The sequence below is a fragment of the Grus americana genome, chromosome 4 (assembly GCF_028858705.1).
Source record: "Grus americana isolate bGruAme1 chromosome 4, bGruAme1.mat, whole genome shotgun sequence".
NCBI lineage: Eukaryota > Metazoa > Chordata > Aves > Gruiformes > Gruidae > Grus > Grus americana.
The window spans coordinates 13,608,908-13,629,281 of record NC_072855.1 but is presented as its reverse complement, the minus strand read 5'-3'; the positions used below and the strand labels follow the sequence as shown (position 1 = coordinate 13,629,281).

General features: G+C 38.8%; 1 protein-coding gene across 11 annotated transcripts in view; it reads right to left on the bottom strand.

Moving 5' to 3' along the window:
- Positions 1-20,374, bottom strand: part of JAKMIP1 (janus kinase and microtubule interacting protein 1) — a 157,925-nt gene that overhangs the window by 62,491 nt on the left and 75,060 nt on the right. For all 11 annotated transcript variants that reach the window (XR_008577083.1, XR_008577081.1, XR_008577084.1 and 8 more), the window contains one exon: positions 12,628-13,122. Coding sequence is in view for 6 of the 11 variants with exons in the window: in XM_054825246.1 (XP_054681221.1) it covers positions 12,628-13,122 (495 nt within the window). In the remaining 5 variants the exon portion in view is untranslated. The remainder of the gene's footprint in view (positions 1-12,627; positions 13,123-20,374) is intronic.

The window sequence follows — 20,374 nt, the reverse complement described above, 5'->3', positions numbered from 1 at the left end:
ACAGAGCATTAGAATAAAGGGTAGGAAGAAATAGTTCTTAAACACCATCTATGGTTACTGAGCTGTGTTGTTCGTACATCTCGATACCAAATAAAGCATCCTGCTAGCAGTGATCTACTGCAGCTCTCATAGGATTTGTCCCTCGCAGCATCAGTGTTAAATTCACTTTGGTACCACTCCAAATGCTAGAGGAAGTGACAATCTGCAGCAGTTACTATAGAAACAGATTTCTTAACAAGAATATTAACCATTAACAATATATTTATTGTAACTGTGCTGTAGCTCCTTCAGTTTACTAAATTGTTTTCTTGGCCAATATACATCCATGGAATTTTGGAAAGAAGACTATTTTATTTTTTCAAATAAGACTATAGTAAAGTCATGAACTTGTTAAATCATATCTTTGTTGTTTATTATAGCCCTACATCCACAGAAGTCCTTTATGTCAAGTTACACACACACACAAAAAAAAAGGAAGTGCTAGAAGTAACATAGTTAAGTCTGAGTGATGTACAGGATTAACACAATCAGATTACACAATCAGATACAATTTGCTTCTTCAGGATTCTTGCCTTACTCCTTTCACAGTCCACAAAGCACGTGAAATTAGTTTGTGTACAGAAACTCCTGAGTGGCAGGAGATGGCCTGGCTGAACCAAGTCAAGTCATGATCAAAGATAAAAAGATTTGCAGTGAATAAGCTGGTCTACACTACTTTTAATTTCCAACTGGAACTGATGGATATTGGTTCTGATGGAGATTTCTTTCCTAATTTGGGAAGGTCACTGGGTCGCAATTCCTCATCCGGTAAATAGGTATAATCATAGAATTTTTAAAGTTGGAAAAGACCTCTAAGATCATCCAGTCCAACCATCAAATACATCAATAATACTTCCCAGTATGGTAATTCAGATTTGTGAGACTTTCAAGTGTGCCAAAAAGGACTCGCAGGAAAAGAATGCAGGTTTGATTAATGGAAGAATTTGCAACACGCAGGGTTTCAGAGGGACTGTTCACTGAACAGCAATGACAAAAATTAAGCAGCTGCCTCATTCACTGAATGCTATCTGTCACGAACACTGATCTGTCAGGGACCCCTTGGGAGGAAAAAATGTCGTGTAACTAAATACTGTGGACAAAGTTTCATTTTCAATTACACAGGTGTTCACACTGCAAGGCATACATTTAACGAGGAAGAACCAAGGTTACATAGGCAGTGTTGATTTTAGTTACCCAATTAGTAGCACATTTAATACTTTTCATATTCTCACAACTTAAATGGTAAATGGAATGACATAGGTGTTTAAGTTGGAAGAAAAAAGAAAGCAACAATCTCAGTCTGGACTGCTGCTTGCTGAACCGCAGCAGAACAGACCGTTTGCAACAAATATGACCAGTGAAATCAGGCCCATGCCATCCTTCACGCATGCTTCCATAGATCAAAGCACACAGGCTCACACACATCGGGAAGAAATTCCATCAGAGAGAATGGCTTCGGGGTGGGGGGTAGAGGAAAGCAGGAGAGGAGGCAGAATTCCCCTCTGCTTTTCCTGCTACTGGTTTTTTACCATAAAATCTACATGTGGTGAAACTTTCAGAAAAAGAAAACACTCCTTGTTTCAGACAAATAGAAAAAAATCTTTGAGACACTGATAATAATTGAAAAAAGCAATACAATAGCATAGGCTTGTATTTTAAGCTACAAGTAGGCACTAGAGAATCTCTTAGTCATGTAAACATATGCATGTGTGCGCGCACACAAATACACGGAGCACTGCAATAGTGCTTGGGTTTTATAAGCACAAACTAGCAGAAAGAATTTCTAAGCAACTAACTTATTACAAACTGATGAAGAGGAATAGAACTGCAGCAGTAATGCCTCTACCTTGGGTTCTGTTTCAGCAGCCTGGGACACAATACAATCCTCCTTTCCTGAAGGGGACAGTTACATCTTTGATTTCTCCAAGGTAACTGTATCAACCCAGTTAATGCCTCAATTTTCTTAAATTTACCCCAATGCCTGACCCAAAGATTTACCATCTTTCTTTAGACTTGCACACTAAAGAGCAAAATTGTTCATGTTCCCTGTCTGCTTTCTTAACAGAGAGTACTTACTCCAGAGAGGGGAAAAAAGGAAGAGGAATATTTTACAGGGATGCAACATCCCCCAGTTCCATGTGAGAGAGATGACAAGTCAAGGCACAGGCAGGCAAATAAAGAGAAGGTACAAGACTAGGAAAAGGAGATATATGGTTTAGGTATAAACTGAACATAAGCTGACGGTTAGAGAAGAGAGATCAACAACTCCCAAGACTTTATTAGAATATATAAGACTAAGCTAAGCTAGTCATAAAAGCTCACACAAAGTCTCCATGCCAGTTCTGTACTGCTGGACAACTACTCTTTTCTTGAATTCTTGCCACATTTGGTTACACAAAGGAAAAAAGGTTGGCAGCATAAAGGAAAATAGCCTTATGTAATTAGACCATGTATTACGGTCTGTATTTTAGTGGGGAGAGGAGTATCTTCCATTAGGTAAATGAAAATAAAAAGGGATTAATCTGTGATTAAAACCTGCTGCTTGCCATTTTGATCAAATATGTGTTGTGGAAACAACACTTTCATAGCCAAGATTGTCTAGGAATCCACATGGTCTAAAAGAGAAGGAATATTTTTTATTAGACCAAGTGACAAGAGTTGGAAAGGAACAAGCTTTCAGGTACAGGAGATTAAGAAGCTGTATGCTTCAAAGCTTGTCAACTTTTCCATCTATGTAAGTTTGCTTTTCCCATAAATGTTTTGGCCTTCCTCTCTCATATATATATATATGATATGCATACATATATGTTTATATATGTACATACATAAACACACACAGTTTACATACACATATATATACACTACATATACACACATTTTGAGATAGTTTTCCAATTGTCATTTATGACTACCATAGACAAGCTGAACATCATTGGCTTTTATGATATTAAGTGAAATAACAATTAGTGGTCCCCTCTAGACCTCTCAAGTTTAAAGGTTTAACTCTATATTCTATTATTACAATGTTTATTCACCAAACAGCATCCAGAATTTGTTACTTTACCATGCATAGCATCCCCTTCTTTTTCATGCTTTTTAGTGTCTGTTTTATGTCACTAGGGAGCCATCCCCAAACTACACACCACTTACATAAAGTAGTTATCTTTAATTCTGTTCTCTCCCAGGTACAATTTGATTACATCTAAAGACTCTTTTTGCCTGTCAGCTCTAAAATTGATACGCACAGGTAGACCTGAGTTCTCCTATCATGCCTTAGTCATCGCAACATTCTCCTTTCTGACCTTAAACGCAGTCCTGACTGCTCACCATCCAACGTGAATGCTGCTGCTAATGACACTTTTTTCACAAAACTCTCATCTCTGGATTCTCTAAGCTGTTTTTCTTTTTACTGCATTAAACAACAACAGCCACCCTCACTGCCAAAGATGTTCACAGCCTACCTGGAGTCCATTCATCTCATATCTAATATTAGGGTGCTATGTCCCCTCCTCAATATCAGCTTGTCGTACATGCATTTTCATGTTTTCGCCCATGCCGCTGTTCCTACTTGAACAGACACTCCACAAATATCCACTTAGTTACTTGACTGACCTCCCTAAAATTCCTCTTATATCTCTCCTTTTCCATGACACCTCTAAAATACAAAAGGAAATTAAAAAAAAAAAAAAATGTAACTACTTAACAGAAAGTACCCTGCTGAGATCACATTCCATTGTCTGGTTGCCAAACAGGATACCTAAACTAAAAAACCCCTGAGAACCTAAAGACATAGAAGCACATTAGAGAAATGCAGGAATTTCTTTACTGAAGTTGATGGAGGTATGTCAAGGCTGGCACTGAGCTGAAGCTAATAAACCTGGATGGAGCAGTTCTCACCTGATGATTCACGACTGGGTTCTGAGCAAGTAGATGCCCTTCCGCTGTGCTCCCCAACCCCTCGCGGTCCTGGGAGCACGGTGCAGGCCCTGCTGGGCCAGGTTCCTGCATCTGTGGCACAACATAGCTGGGACGAGCAACACGTGGCAACCGAAAGCTGACTGTGCTAATCTCCTACCACCGCTTTCGTGTATTCCTCCCTGTATTACTATTCATTTGAGACCTCTCACTAAGACACAAAGGGTAGAGACCATCTTTTCTTCCAACGTATTTAGCACAATGAGATCCAAATCCACGCATTGGGCTCACAGGTATTACGTTACATCAAATATATTATCCCAGAAATTCCTTCCAAGTGGCTGCTTTGGTTTCAAATTTGTTCTCAGTTTAAAACAGATTTTCCCACTTTTTTACAGCTACACAATACAACAGGGTCATGTGAACTCTTTTGCACTCTGTTTTGTATGGTTTTTAAAGCATTTTAGAATAGCCACATTTTGCAGTTAAGCATGGTAACATTCGGTACAAAAAGTCTGTGACAGGAAAGCAGTGGAGCAACATGAGGTTGGGACACATTTTCAATTACACGCTTCGAGAAGAAAAGTAGAAGAAATACCTCCGAAAGAGGATTTTAAAGAAAGTAAGATCATCCACAAGCAGCTGCGGAGGGAAATTACTGAGAAATCACCTTGGATAACATAAGTAACTCTGGGGCTCTTGGTTAAAATTACAGCTTTCTAAAGTATCATTTCTTAATTAATGGGTTTTGTGCTGTCAGATGTTAGGTGCTGAACACAGCAATTACCTGCATTATATCAATGAAGAGCTAGCATTTATAGCCTGTGTCAAAATTACAGAGTTTCCTAAGAACAGGTATCTAGCCGCCTCCTAACAGCTAAGAGAAATAAGCAGAAATAAGTGTTTTAATAATATTTATCAAACACGAAAGAGAACCAAGCTGGCCATTGGAAAAAGTATCCCCCTGCCAATTATCCCACACTTCAACAGCTACAGTGAAGGAAAGTCAGAGACCTTTGGGGGAACTTTAGCCTCTCACAAAGTTGAAAGAGAAATTCCCAGGGAATTAAAAGCTAGATCTATCAAGGCAGTGACATACTCAGTTTTCAAAGTGGAAAAAGCCAGCTGCTGCATTGCCAAGTGTAAGACCTTCCTCTTTACTCATCCTTATCAAAGTTATCTCCTAGCCAACTGCAGAACCAAATTCTACAGTGCTCTTCTCCAGAAGAAATTTAATTAATCTTTATACTAAATGCTTGACACCAAAACCAGTGATATCTTGACAGAAGGATTGCTAGTTACTAGGACAAACTAAAAGGATGCTACTCGAATACACAGTTAAAGATAGAACTAAGTGGAATTAACACCTTTTACATTTATAAAGGGACATTAAGACCTAACAACAATATCCCCTGCTGAAAGCCCACCTGGAGCGAGCAATTATAATATTCCAGCGATGTGCATAGCATTCTCTACACCAGACATGCCCACCTATTTAAATAAATGTTTGCTGCTTATTTAGGAACTTTAAGGGAAGAGGGAGAAAAGATGCCAGCCATCCAGTGGACAAGTAAGGGTCATAGACACAGGTAGATGGGACTCATTCTTAATTTCATGTGTAATTTTTCTAAACCAACAGTCGATATTTTCTTCCAATAGCTTTTCCCACTTTTTTTTTTTTTAAGTGTGTAAATCTCACAGGTAATACATATATTAAAGACTTTGGTAAATTATACAAGAAACACCATATGGACAGACAATCCAGAACTTACTGCTGAGGTTTCTCAGATCTTTCTCAAAAGCACCTTGCACTGCTGCAGCTGGCCACAACCCCTACTACTGCATCTCTCCCGTTACCTGTCACAAGTGTTCACTGTCAGAGCTATAAGGAACAAGTAGTCAAAAAGATGGAAAATGTAGAACTAAGTAATTCAAAATTGAGTTCTTTGTCCAGGTGCCACACCATATATAAATTCTTTGGGTTTTTATATCTCTTTACAAAATACAGAACAGTATTAAAAGTCAGCTTTGTGACCTACCTGCCATAATAGAGTCCTTCAAAAATACTAAGATTAAAAACAAAATGCTGAGCCTGCACTATAAAAAGCTTTCATTAGATCTGCTTGATTCAGGAAAAAACCAAGCCCCAAGTGGAATGCTGCCCTGTTAGCTCTGGAGAGGACAAGCATAAATCTTCAGAGGACTGAAAGCAAAGTATTATTTGCAGTCCTAAAATACAGGAGGTGGCGGAAGGGTCTTCGCAGGAGATTAGCTCAGCCTTGGAATGTAGTTGAAGCACGTGTCTCAAACAGATGGCAAAATCCAGAGAAGCAACCTGCAATTTGGTGTTGGCAGCTGTGTGTGAAACACACACGGGTTTAAGCGGCTGATAAGAAGCAGGCTCTCCCCAACCATGCACGACTCAAAACCTAGCTTTCCAGTCTCAAAATTCAAGATTTTGATCAGGAAACAAAACTCGTGCATATGTGCTAACTGCACAAGTGAGAAAAGTCAGGCTCCGTCCTTCTTCTCAGGGCAGCAGAGGAGCAGAGTCCCCCTGCCAACAGCCAGCTGCCCCTCTGCACCAGAGCCTTCACAGACAGGTCTCTGCCTCATCCCCACTGCTGGATGTAACCTAAAGATATGAATTTCACTGCCTTCAAATGGCAAAATCCTAGCAATGGTAATGCAGGAGAAAGTGAATGTTATCGGAAAATAGTTGCCACCACTGCAAAGGATGTAATTTTAGGTTTGGGGGGAGTGTTAAACTCTTGCTCCTACTATTTTTCTTGTTTTACTGAAAAATAATTGCTGAATCTCTTGGAAGCCAAAAGCTTTTTGTCATCTGAATTTTATACCTTAAAATTTGTTACTGTCTTCAAATTTTAACAACTTTATCATCTGTGCGGATGAGGAAATGGAATACACCATCCCCAAACTTGTGGATGATACCAAATTTGGGAGAGCTGTTACTACACTACAGGACAGGAACACCATTCAGAGAGACTACAACATGTTTGAGAAACGGGCCAAAAAACCCTCATGAAGTTTGCCTATGACAGATACAACGCCCTGCTCCTGGAAGGGTTTAAATTCCTGTAACAGACAAGGCTGGACACCAATTGAAGCTGGCAGTGCTGCAAGGAGGAAGGGGGAAAAAAAGAAAAAGGAAAGAAAAAAGGAAAAACTTTGGTGTCCTGGAGGGCAAGCTGAATATGGGTCAACGGTGAGAGCTTGCAACGATTGAAGTTAACTTGATAGTGGGCCAAATCAGGAGGAGTGTATCTGGAAGGATGGAGAAGTGATTTAGCCTTTTATTGAGCACTTGTGACACCACACCAGGAGCCACTTTTGGGCTCCCCAATACAAAGAAAGGTATTGACAAACTGGCACAAGTGCCATAAACTGGAAGGCGGCCAGCAAGACCACGATGGGGGTGCAGCATACGGCATCCAAGGAATGGGTGAGGGAGCCCGGCTCGCCCAGCCAGCCCAAGAGAAGCCTGCGGGACGCCCTAGGGCTGCAGGTACCCGTCCAGCTCGCTGAAGGGGGATGCAGGGATGAACGAGGCAGCCCATCAGTTCTTCCATAATTGTATGACACTACAGTTCACATGTGGAGTGCCAACGCTAAGTAATACACTAAGGACCTGTGGGCGGACAAACCCATTAAGAGCTGTGTAAGGTTAGAAAATACTAACTTGTGAAGGACTTGAGTTGAAATTTGGTTTTGTCATGAACTGGAACAATCCAATTGTTAATTCTGAAAAGGTGTTATTCTCAGTCTTCCAGAAGTCTTTGCTTAAATCATGAGATACAGTGTTATACACAAGCACAAAACTGAAATAATAATAATTTTAAAAAATCACATAAATGGTACATAAACTTATTTCAGCAGAGGGTTTTTTCTGTTCCTTGAGCAGCAGTTTAAGTGAAATTGCCTTGATTTTTACCTTTAAAATGTGCTTAATCTATTAATTTGAATTACATTCTGTCAGGTACTGCATTACATATATTTGGGAAATACTAAACAGAAGAAGGGTTCCACATTGGAAGGAGTTTTTAATCCATGAAACTAGATAATTTGGACTAAGGAGACTAAGGACACTTAAATAGTGCAACTATCTTCATAAACCATGGTTCATAGAAAAAATCACTCCTCGAAGCAAGTTCTTTTACTTGATTCTATTATCAGCAAAAGGATTTTTTTCCTTGCAACTATGCATTTGCAGTAATGTCACATTACTCTTTAGGCAATTTTATGAGGTTATTTGAGAATACAATTGAAATAAGCAAATTTAATTTATCTGATGTACTGTGTGCCACCTTAATCATGGATCTGATTGTGCATCTAATAAGATCAGTGGAATCTTTTACACTGATTTTGTGGTTAAGAAAACTGGGACTACTTTACATTAAAGTGAAATAAGTCTTTCAATTCATTTCAATCCAAGCTGTGTAGGGATATTTAGGAAGACCAAAAGATTTCAACAAGGTTGAATGGTATTTGTCTGTAAAACAGGTGAAAGGTTTGATGTTAAAGACATTTCCAATAGAGGAACTAATATTTACTAAAACCCTACACTACAAAATACAGAACACAAGTGTTAACTGTTTATTCCAAAGTTTAATGGGTTTAAAGTATTTTGTCTGTTAATATAAACTATAAAAAATATTCATTTTCCATCTTATTCAAGAAAATATTGTAAATTAGTAAATCAGTGATGACATAATTCAATATACTTTTAATGATTTTTTTTTTTTTTGCATATATTTTCCGAGGCAAGCACTGTAGAGTGTCCATTGCTCTTATCTCTGCAAAAGAGTATCTAGAGAAACGTGCCTGGCAAAGTAAGGGCCTTCTTAAAAACAGCGTCCAGGTAGTCCCAGAATGAATGTGACCTCTAACTAATACGATATACTTAATATTCATGCCCTCCTTTGCAGCTGTGCTGGTAACAGAATATGGCTGGTCTGTTGCCAAAACTCGCTAACAATTTGAACACGCTATTTCAGCGATTTCAGGCAAAAGAGAGAAACTTACCACTGAAAACTAACTTTAAGTCAGTTAAATGGCAAGTTTAATTGAGACCCAAGAAAAATTGGCTGAAATATACTGCTATTTTGTGTACTTTTTAATACTTAGATTAAAACATTAAACGCCCTCGTAGTACAGTTCTGCTCTTTAAGCTACTTCATAAACATAACTTAATAAGCTCAACTTCACCATTAATCAGGTCTGTATTAAATTTACCTTGTACGAGCCCAGAGTTCAGAAGGAAACCAGAGATCCTGCTTACCAGGATGCCATTAAAACAGAAGCCTGTTGACACAAAGTTATGTAGGTATGTACATGCTTGCCCTCAGGTGAACGTATGCTTCAGGGCTGTTGATACTGAAGCTCCATGAATGAAAAAGAGTACAGTTAGGATTTTGTATATTCTTTTTTCATTTTTTTTTTTTTAAACTGATCCACAACAACAGGCTTTAACATTTTTCCTTCATGCAGACTATTTTTCAGTTTGCTATTTCTGATTTTGATTTTTCTTTTTTCCTATCTGCTGAGTTTTAATGTTATTTCTGTTAAGTATCTGAATCTGTATCAACATAGTTTTCACACTACATTGATAGAATAATACAACTGTTCGGACTCAACTACTCAGAAAATATTGGCTGAAAAAATTAAGTAATAGCTGTTCTTGCTTTCTTATTCTCCAAGTTGTCTCTTTACTTTTAAGACATCTGTTTCATTTGTCTCTCCAGTTTGTTACTAGCTATTTTTACTTCCAGTTTCTTAGCTGCCAACACATTGTGCCAATGCATATATACACCAAGAATATATTTTCCTTTTTTTTTTTTCTTTTGGGGAGGGGGGGGAATCCATGTCAAAAAGCATTCTTTAAATTAATGAAAACATTTATATCACTGTTATATTAAGTCAATTACAGGAACTGACAAATTCCAATATAATTTCGTACTGCACAGAGAAAAAGTGTGTTATATGTTTTGCCAAATAGCTATTTTACTTCCCCTTATTAGGCACTAGGATCTTCCCCATTCAACCTTGTTTGTACTGAGGCTTATTGAGTATTTTTCATGGCTCAATTCAAAACAGTGAAGACAATCTCAACATTGATTAATCATATTTCTAAAATGCTGACATTTGTACAATGCAAGCATGGCTGTTTATGCACACAATGTAATTGTATCCATATAGTCATAGACAATGGATTTTGCTTTTTTCCTTCCTCACTACTTATTTTGTTGACAGGAAGCCAAAAATTGCAAGATTTTACTCAAATTAGCCATGGATATTAAAATCAATGGTAAAAATACTGATTTTATTTTTTTTTAGCTGCAGTATCTGTATGAAATACATCTGCAAAACTAACCTGTGATCTAAAATGCAAAAAACAGTCAAGTCTGACAAGACAATCAGACACTGAATTACTCAATCTGAATTTGAATTACAGTATGGCCAGCCCATTTAGGCTATTAATACCAAAGATACTGATTTCTTATTACCGCCATAAAACACAAGACACATACAAAAAAGCACATTAATTGAAGCTCAGTTACAGAACTGTGCTAATATTAATAACACAGCCTGCCACATCCTTGTCATTTCATCCCACAAGGGTAGGAACTAAACCAACCGAGTACCCCAAATCCGCAGCTGATACGGTTAATCTGAAATAGAAGGCAGCATCCCTTGCACTAATTAAAATGGGGGGAGAGAGGGGAGGGAAATATCCTGATGATCTGATTCTGTAATCATACTCCCAGCATCTAGGAACTCTGCAGTATTTTTTTTACCTCGCCCCAGATTTAAAGAGTGCCCTGTGCAATAACAGCTGCCTAAATTGCTACGAGTTCCTGGAAGAAACATTTCTCTCTCATAAAAACAGCCCATACAATTTAATGAAAAAAAATGAAATTCATTATCTGAAAGGAGTCGAGGCACTACAAGGCAACATCAGGCTCCGGATATTTTTTCCCTGCACTTCTCCCGAGGCAGGGGCAGATCTGAACTCCTCCAGTGAAAGCCCCAGAGACTGGCACCAGGCTGCCTCCGTGCTGGGAGTTATCTGCACGCTCTCCAATACACCTCTCCAGATGTACAGAGCAACGGATGCCCAGCAAGGCTCCAGTTATAACGCTGAATGAATTCTTCGTAACGCAGCAGGCTGAAAGCTTCCACTCTTGACAGACAGGAGATAGGTGGTTCCTTTACAATAGCACCCAAAGCCGCGGCGTAGCTGGGTTTACTAGGGCAATTTGGGATGACAGAATTTGGGGTGCCTCGCCTCATCGTTTCTTGGATTTCAGAAGGGTAAATTTAATTAGAAATTTTTCTCTAGAAAAAACACAGTCCACAACATGCAACCTTCTCTCCTCCTTAACACTTTTTAAAGTTACCTGTATTTTATAGTCAAGATTTTAAAATTCTACATTTATAATATGAAATAAAATATGAAAGAAACTATGCTTACAGAAACCTCACATTGCCAGTCTTTGCAGTGGTCTTTAATTAATCAAGGAAATGATACCCCTGAGACTTGATCAACCTCCAGTTTCTTTAAAGCATAAATATTAATGGCATTAAAAGCTTTCATTGTCTCAGTTGGAAAAATCACCACTACTAAACAGATATTACAAGTTTGTAGCTTGCCCTCACCATCATTTTTCTTAGGAAATACGAGGACATACCTGTGTAAACACAAACTGATAAAGTATTTTTCTTAATAAAGCTGATGTTTCGTTCTATTTAAAGTGTGTACTTTGATGCATGATAAATGTTATCCTTATTATAATTTTCAATTTTATTTGCATAGCTATTGTACTGCTAGTTTAGGCAAATTAACAATCATATATATATACACACACACACGGAAAATATGGTAGCAAACAAAAGTGTCATTTGATGAACTCTCTAAATGTATTACTGTGAACAGTCCATCTTAAATTCTTTACATTTTACAAAGCTGCATAATTTGAAATATTTGGGGCACCCGCTGCTGGGAAATATTGCCTGATTTTTGATTTTATACAGTGTAGTCTGCCATCTGTGCTGAAGTCCTAGGGTTTATGAAGCATGGAAAAAGCCTGCTGTCCTAAGCCCTAAATTTTCTGCTGCAATAGAAAAAACACAGAATTTTTTTTTTTTTTAAAGGGGGGGAGGGGGAGCATCAATGTTTAACATCGAATGACCTAGATAATGATGCAGAAGCAAAGACATTGTCTTGTTTCAGCACAATTGGTTCCTCCAATATAAATATAAAAGCTCTCTGAAAAGTTAATTTTGCCATCTCACAAAGGTGTTGTTGCATTGCCAAATGAGCAATGCCTGACTGTTTTGATCAACAGGAATTTGTGAGGAAATCTAATTGAGCAAGTGGGAAAAGGAAAGTTTACTTTGATCTGTTGAGAAAATTCATCCTGGAAAGTCTTGGTTAACCCATATTCTCTTTGGTGGGATGTGCAGCTTCGGATTGGGCTGGGCTAAACGTGAAGCCAAGGTCCATCTCTGCTGTAAGGAGGAGGCCTATTGTAGCAACCAGCACTGATGAAAGATGTCACTGCGAAAGAGTGGTTTGATATTTGCAGGCACGTACAGCAATCTACTAATGCCTGCTATCAATTGAAATAAGCGTGCATTACTTAATGAACTTACCAGCCTGCGGATCTCCCTCTCACATTCCCGCTTTATTCTATTAATCTCATCCTGATGGGACTGATAAGCCATGCGCAGGTCAGCAGCCTTCATTTTATCTGCCTGCATAATGTTGTTCAAAGCTTCTTCGAGCTGCTTTTTGCCAGATTTCAGCTCCAAGATCTCCTGTTGCAGCTTCATCCGTTCACCGTCAAACGCCTTGCGAGCCTCCTCCTTTGCTTCACTCAGCAGCGCCGTCTTCACTTTGTCAGCTGCCCCGTCCCGCAGAACATTGACTGTCGACTGCAAACGCTGGATTTCTCCATCTTTAATTTTCACCATTCTCGCTACCTCCTGCTCGTGCTGCCGGATCAGTAGCTCTCTGACACTCTGAAGTTCCTTCATTTTCTCCTCGTGGAGCTTGGCTTTCAGCTCAGAAACGTAGGCGGTGTGCTTGTGCTGCTCCTGCTCCCTTTCCTGCTTAACCTCTTGGATTTTCTCTCTCAGTTTACCCACCTGGAACATCAACATAAATATTGATTAACAAGTGCTACCACACCAAGGGAGCTTTTTCTTAAACATTATTAAAAACCTCATCCTGAACGTTCAAGAGCAAAGACTGCACACCTGACACCCCTCTCTCCAGTAAGCAACTAGAGAACCAGGGCTAGAAAAAGGCCATTTGTGTGCAGGAACATGCCATGGGGATGTGCTGTTCTCACAGGTTTAGGGAATAAAATAAAACCGAGCAGTATCCAATCCAGCTCTCTCCTTATCTCCTCCACCAACCGCCCCAGACTACTCTCATCCGTAACTGTGCTCTACAAGCAGATGGAAAACGAATGAAACAGAGAGAAAAGAGTTTGTGTTTATGGGAAAGAAATGCTAGAAGACTTTCTAGTATTTGAAGAACCATACTTCATGGATGCTCATAGTGACTTAGATTTTCACATATATTCAATTAATTTAGTCCCACAACATCCTTCTGTAGCTAAGCAGTACTATGACTGTTTTACAGATGGGATGCTCAGACAGACATAGAGTGATTTCCCTAATTTACACACATACTGTCTTTGGTATTTGAATCCCAAATTACTACACCCAAATCCACTACCTGACCTAAAGGACTTCCTGCTATCAGACGAGAAAGGATCTTGCCTTGAAGGAACAGAGACAAGAGATTCTATCAACAAAGGGGTGTTCTTATGAGTAGGAACATGGGGAAGAAAAACCCCTAAATTAAAGGGGAGAGGAAGGAGAGAGGAAGGAGAGAAAAAATACATTGATTTTGGATTTCTTAATTTCTTATCTACTTTAATGGGAAAGTCCTTATTAGATACGTCACAAGAATTGGTGTTCTGAAAAATCAAATCTGCTTAACAGGCTTCAGACAGGACACCCCAAAACTGAGGCTATTAGCAGTCCCCAGACCCATCAGAAAATATAGGCCAGTGACTCTAAGGGTTGTGGGGGGAGCAGGGGAAAGGTCTTACAGCCGATTAGAGTAATACCCAATGTGATGAAACCTCATTATAAAATGATGCTCAGAAGACTGTATAGAAAGCAATGCTTTTTCCAAGTGGGATTAGATATTAATTTAGAAGGAAAAAAAAAAAGAAGAAAAAAAAAAGAAGACTTGCTTCTCTATTATAGTATATCACAAAGGCTATAATGTATTTCATCATGCGTAATGTCAGTAACATCTTTCTACTGTCCCTATCACAGCAACTGCCAAAATACGGGCTCTACACACGTACTTCTTGTCTAAAGCAAAGTCAGAGGCAGAGATTTCAAAACCTTGTGTTTTAACCTTGAGTGGCAATACAGGCATACATACCAAACAGTGCTTCATGGTAAAAGGAGGCTACCAAGCAGCAGGATGGTAGTGGTCACTGTCACAGCACTCCTAGACTGCTTGCATCTGTGCTAGACAAAGCTGGGGTCTGTAGTATTACAGAGCATTTCATTTAGGCTAAACTAAGCCAGAAATGCAACTTGCCTCAGATTAGTGCAGAAAGGATGGGAGATCTCTATTAATATTCAGACTATCATTTTCTATGAAGGTATAATTATAATGAATTTTTTTTTTGCATTGTTCTAGATTCTACAGGGGGGAAAAAAAAGGTAAAGGATTAATTAAAAGCAATAATACTAGTTCAGAAAAGGCACAGAAACCTTCATTATTTTGTTTATTGAAAGCAGGTTGATTCTAAACAGGCACTTTGGGGGTTTTGCTTTAGGAAAAACAGGACATCTTAACTCAAAAGCCTTAGATATAACTCATCCAATGAATCTAAGATAACTTAATTTAAGAGTGCCCATTAAACGAGACCAACATGTTACTCAAACCCACAGCACTGACAGTAGGATATCCAGAGCCTGAACTTCACCTGAAGTCTTCAGACAGCAGGGACGGGAGACTTTCCCTGTGCAGAACATGTTATGATCCTGTCATTTTCAACAGTAACTTTGAGAATTCACCAACTCAAACTTACCCTAGATTTTAAAAATAAAGTAAAATAAAATGAAAACAGAGGGAGGAAAGGTATCTACATTTTCATGAAAGTAATCTTCTAGATACAATGTGGACTAAACACCAGCTGGGAGAGCACTATAATTACAGCTCTGAATCAGACACCATCAGAAGCAGATTTTATTGCACTGATACTGTTACTCTATTCCAAGATGATTCAGATGACATATCTTTATGAAGAAAGATGAATCTATTTATTTTTCTGACAAAATGGTAAGTCAGGCTATTGGAAATAAACTGCAGGACACATCCATGTGTTATTTCTTCTGGTGGGATAACACTGAGTTCCAAGTCTATAGTGGATAGCACTGATTTTCAATGCTTGCATTACTGTACCCAATTCCACAGGAAAGTTTAAGAGTCTCCTGTCCGTGCCCATAGCAGGGGGGCTGGACTAGATGATCTTTAAAGGTGTCTTCCAACCCAAACCATTCTATGATGCTATAACAAAGCTAAGCCACTTACTCACTTGTTTTGTATCACAAGTGGATGAGTTTATACATAAATTTGCAAATAAACCAACACTCATTATTTACTTAAATCTATTAGTTATTTCCTTACTGATGAGCAAATAAAATTGAAATGAAACTGAGCAATGAACCTAGTAACAATGACACAGGAAAACAAATTGTATCATGGCATATATAAACAGCTTTAATACACCTCCAGAACTATAGTAATTTAAAATTAGTCATCTTGTACATGAAACATGCAACTGAAAGACAGTTTTCAATATAACACATTAATGAATGTGACTTCCTAAAAACATTTTTAATGTACAAAAAATGGATTCTGAATTTTTGGAGGAGTACAGAGTTACATAAAATGTCATGCTTGCTCAATTTCTTTTTGTCTTTCACTGAACTGAGTGAAGGCAAAAATCTACTATATGCATTGTTGCTGTTTGTGAGAACACATACTAAACCACTCAGAGTAACTACTTATTATCATATATGATTAGTCGTTTTACTTATAAAGCTTCAGCAAGGGCAATGTAAACAAGAAGAATAAGAACCCTTCTAAAACCCCTGGATTTTTACACTGCATCTTAAATGCCTATCACTCCTCATGACCCAGTAAAAAAGATGCATCCTAATTCTCCAGGTCTTTAAAAAGTCTTTTCTTGTTATTCCATCTTCTCTGACAAGAAGCAAAGTCAGATGTGTCTGCTAGCTCTTCCCTGACAGCCATAAGCTGTCCTCCCCGCACTCCCTCCGTCCCTCTCTCTCGCACACTGTGCGGATCTGTACCCGTCTGGCTTCCAGAGCCAGTGACTGAATGAAAATAGTAGTATGGCATTTTCCCATATGCCTAAGTCTCAGTTTCAAAATGAACTTAAACTTTAAAGCAATTTGTCTTTTTTTTTTTATTTTCTGGGATTTTTTTTTTTTTGAATGAAGAAAGCTGTTCTGTTCACAGGCAGAACATGAAATTTAAGCAAGAAATGAAGCCAATAGGGAAACAAAGTCAGGCAGGATATCAGGGCACCAAGAAAACAGGTATTTCCTGCCTTTCTAAATTACATCTTGAAGAATTGGTGCACATTGATACAACACTGTTGCCAAAGCAGAAGCTAGCTTCTTGGAAAAATAATGCCAAACATCATCGCTTCTTCCCTTTATGTCTGAACAGTGTCTGGAAGAAGGATTTTCTTTAAAACAATACAATTATATTATCATAGAATATGTGCATCTGGTAGTGTTTTCTTTGACAAGGTACTTTGCACACTTGAGACAGAAATATAATAGTTCACCTTTATGAACTGGAGTCAATGACATATAATTTTAAAATTATGCATTTCTAAAAGGCAATAACCTATTAACCCATATATGTTTGAGTGCTACTGAACCACTGCCCCGATTAAAATGTTATGATAAGAACTTATTAGGGACTACCCCTTTTTTTTTCCTCTTGGATTTAAATGCAGATGTTTTTATTTGTGGCACAACAGGCAATCAATGACTGGGGGGAGCTGGAGAGCTATTCTCCACACAGCTTTTTGCCGGGAACTCAGGCAATCTGTTCCCAACTGTGAAGAAGGCAGGTTAGCAGGGGTGAGGCCAACAAGCAAAGATGCTACTGTTTACTTTAAAACCAAGTGCAGTAGCAATTTTCCTTCAAAAAGAACAAAGAATTCTGTATGCTTTGCTCTTCTAAAAATATGTGAACTATGCTCCTATTTAAGCATCCTTACAGCGTAATCTAGTGTCAACAGCATCCTCTCTACTAAAATTTCAGAGTGCACTGGATCATGCCATTAAAAATGATCCACTTGGGAAAGACTGCTGTGGACATAAGCAACCAGAGATGTTGCCATGAAAAAGGCAGTCCTAACAATAGCCCCATTTTCAGCAAAATAATAGCCAAATATTAGGGGAGAGGGAGAATATTTGTAATAGCAACCCAAGATACAAGGCACTTGTCATGATTTGCAGATATTTTATCTTCTCCAACTAACAAACTCTTGAAGTTTCTTGTTCGGTTGGGTTTGGATTTGTTTGTTTCTGTTAAGTAACGAGTTTCTTTTCCTGACAAAGTTCACTATTTGCCTACCTCTCTTCAATCGCCCTGGCCTCACTGATTACAAAACAACTTTTAACACTTCCATGATGCTTCCTGCAATGCAATTCCAAATTCAAAAGCTCAGTTACACCGTAGGTTACACGGCACAATGAAAACCACATGCTGGGAAGAAAATCTTATATCTTTTCATAATGACTTTGGAAACACTACTCTTTAAATTACACTAAAGAAATTTACCTTTTAAGTATTTGCAAGCTTCAAAGGAAAGAAAGAAGAAAGAAGAGGCACATGTTTACTGGTCTTCTATTTAAAAATATTACCGTATGTACACTAGCTTTTTAAAAAAAAAAAAACAAACCTTGAACTGTACTTGGATAACTTGTGTTTAGAGTTAGGGAATACAGAGCCATAGAATAGGTGAGGTTGGAAAGAATCTCCAGAGGTCATCTAGTCCAGTCCTGATCAAAGCAGAGTCAACCAGAGTAAGATACTCTAGACAACATCCAGTTAGATTTTTTAATATCTCCAAGGACATGGCCTTCACAATCTGCCTGAGCAACTTGTTACAGCGTTCAATCACCTTGCAATAAAAAAAAAAAACCACAAAACCCCCCCACCTTATATTTAAATGGTGTTTGTTGTATCTCAGTTTATGCCCACTGCCTCCTGTCCTTTCACTGAGCAGCAGAGTGACCGAGCCCACCTTTATTTCCCCCATTAGGTATTTATACACACTGGTAACGTCCTCCCAAGCCTTCTGTTCTCCAGCCTGAACAGTCCCAGCTCTCTCAGCCTTTCCTCATACACCAGGTGCTCCCAGCCATTCACCATTTCCATAGCCCTTCACCAGGTTTGACCCAGTCTGTCCATCTCTCACACTGGGGATCCCAGCACTGGGCCCAGAGCTCCAGATGTGGCCTCGAGCAGATGGGGAGCATCACGTCCCTCCACCTGCCGCCAAGACTCTTCCCAGTGCCGCCCAGGATACCGTCAGCTTTCCTTGCCGCAAGAGCGCATTGTTGACTCACGTTCAAATACACTTTTTCATTACTGCAAACACACGCTGAGCAGATTTGTCCACTCTAGTTTAACTCCACAGGGATTCTCCCATCACCAGAAAGGTTCCCCAATCCTTTTTTTACATTTAAAAGCAGGGTCACATAGTCTAATATGAACTGGTCTTTAAAAGAGAAAGAACATATTCAGCAGCAATTTTTTACGCTTCTCCTAAAAATCTGAATTTACCTTGCTTTTTTTTTTAAAATTAAAGCAATCTTCTAACTGCAAGTAAAAGGACAAGAAATAAAAAAAAGCTGGTAAATTATCTGTCATACCATGTGACTAAATATAGCTTCACTGAATTGCAGCAACATCTACAGCAGTATCTTGAAAAAATTCTTCTCTGCAACAGACTTGAGCAGTCTTATTTTGGAAAGTGTGTAGAAAAGAACCATTTTTAAATACAGACCTCATTTCCAGTGACATGACAAGGGACAAAATAAGCAAATCAGTAAAAGTAATAAATTATGTCTTTCAGGTATGTCCTTGTACATACAAATCCAACAGTAACCAATGCAGCTTAAGCCTGCTCCAATCACTATCATTTGAAGAATTTCAACAAAATTTAATAGGAATGCATTTTTCTGGGTCTGATGTTGAATATTCCTGAGTATCTCCCGCAAAGTGCTCTGAAACATCACTTCTCCAGGGTAACACAAGATTTCATTGCTCCATATTCAGAACCAACTCAATTTACTCTAAATTAGACAGGGAAACACTGGTATTACTCTTGAGAGTTTATGTTGAAAGAAGTGGTAATGCTTGAGGCAAGAAAGACTACAGTAGATGTGGTGCCTTGATTTTTTATTTATTCTCAAAGAAATCTGGGAAAAGCATGAGAACTTACAAAAACAAACTATAAAATCGTGAGGTAGTACAGTGGCAACTGACTTGAAGTATCTCATTCATCGTAACTCCTAGATGCATTGTGATCTCAACTCTATAAAAGTACAGTCACAAGCAGATTATGGATATTTAAAAGCCATAGCAGAACTCAGTTAACATGTAGCAATGGTGAAAGCAAAGATACTACCTTGGTATCAGGAACAGAATTGCTAACCATCTCAGTAGGAATATGCACTTTGTAATACATGCTCCAAAATATTCATAGAGCTCAGCAAAGGCACTTAGAAAGCCGATTCACATTTTCCTGACTGACTACCGAGACCATGCTCATTCATTGAGGCTCCTTGTGCTTACTGCACTAGAATGAGCTTCAGTTGGAGCGAGTCCTTCCTCCATTCATATTAAATAAGTATAATTTTTATGTTTCAGTCAACTCTGTTGCTTGATACCCAAACATTGCGTGTCTTCCAGCCAAACATTTCCACTAGCAGAGGGGCAGTATGTGAGCCCGTGTTCAGTTCATGCATTCCCTTCTGCAGGCTCTCCACAGATGGCAGCTAACCTACAATCCCAGGAGCACACGCTACACATCAATGGGCTGCCCAAGCACATCAGTCAAGTGTTCCCAAAACAAAAGGCAGTAAAAGGGAACTAAGGCAGGGCCACAACTTTTGCTTCAGCCCTTTGGTAACATAATTGAATCCAGCTGCTTGTACACCATGGGCCCAAAACACCACCAGCAAGATACCAGCAAGAACTGCAAACATATCGAGGTCGGGTCAGGTATTGCATAAGCATGGAGGGGAA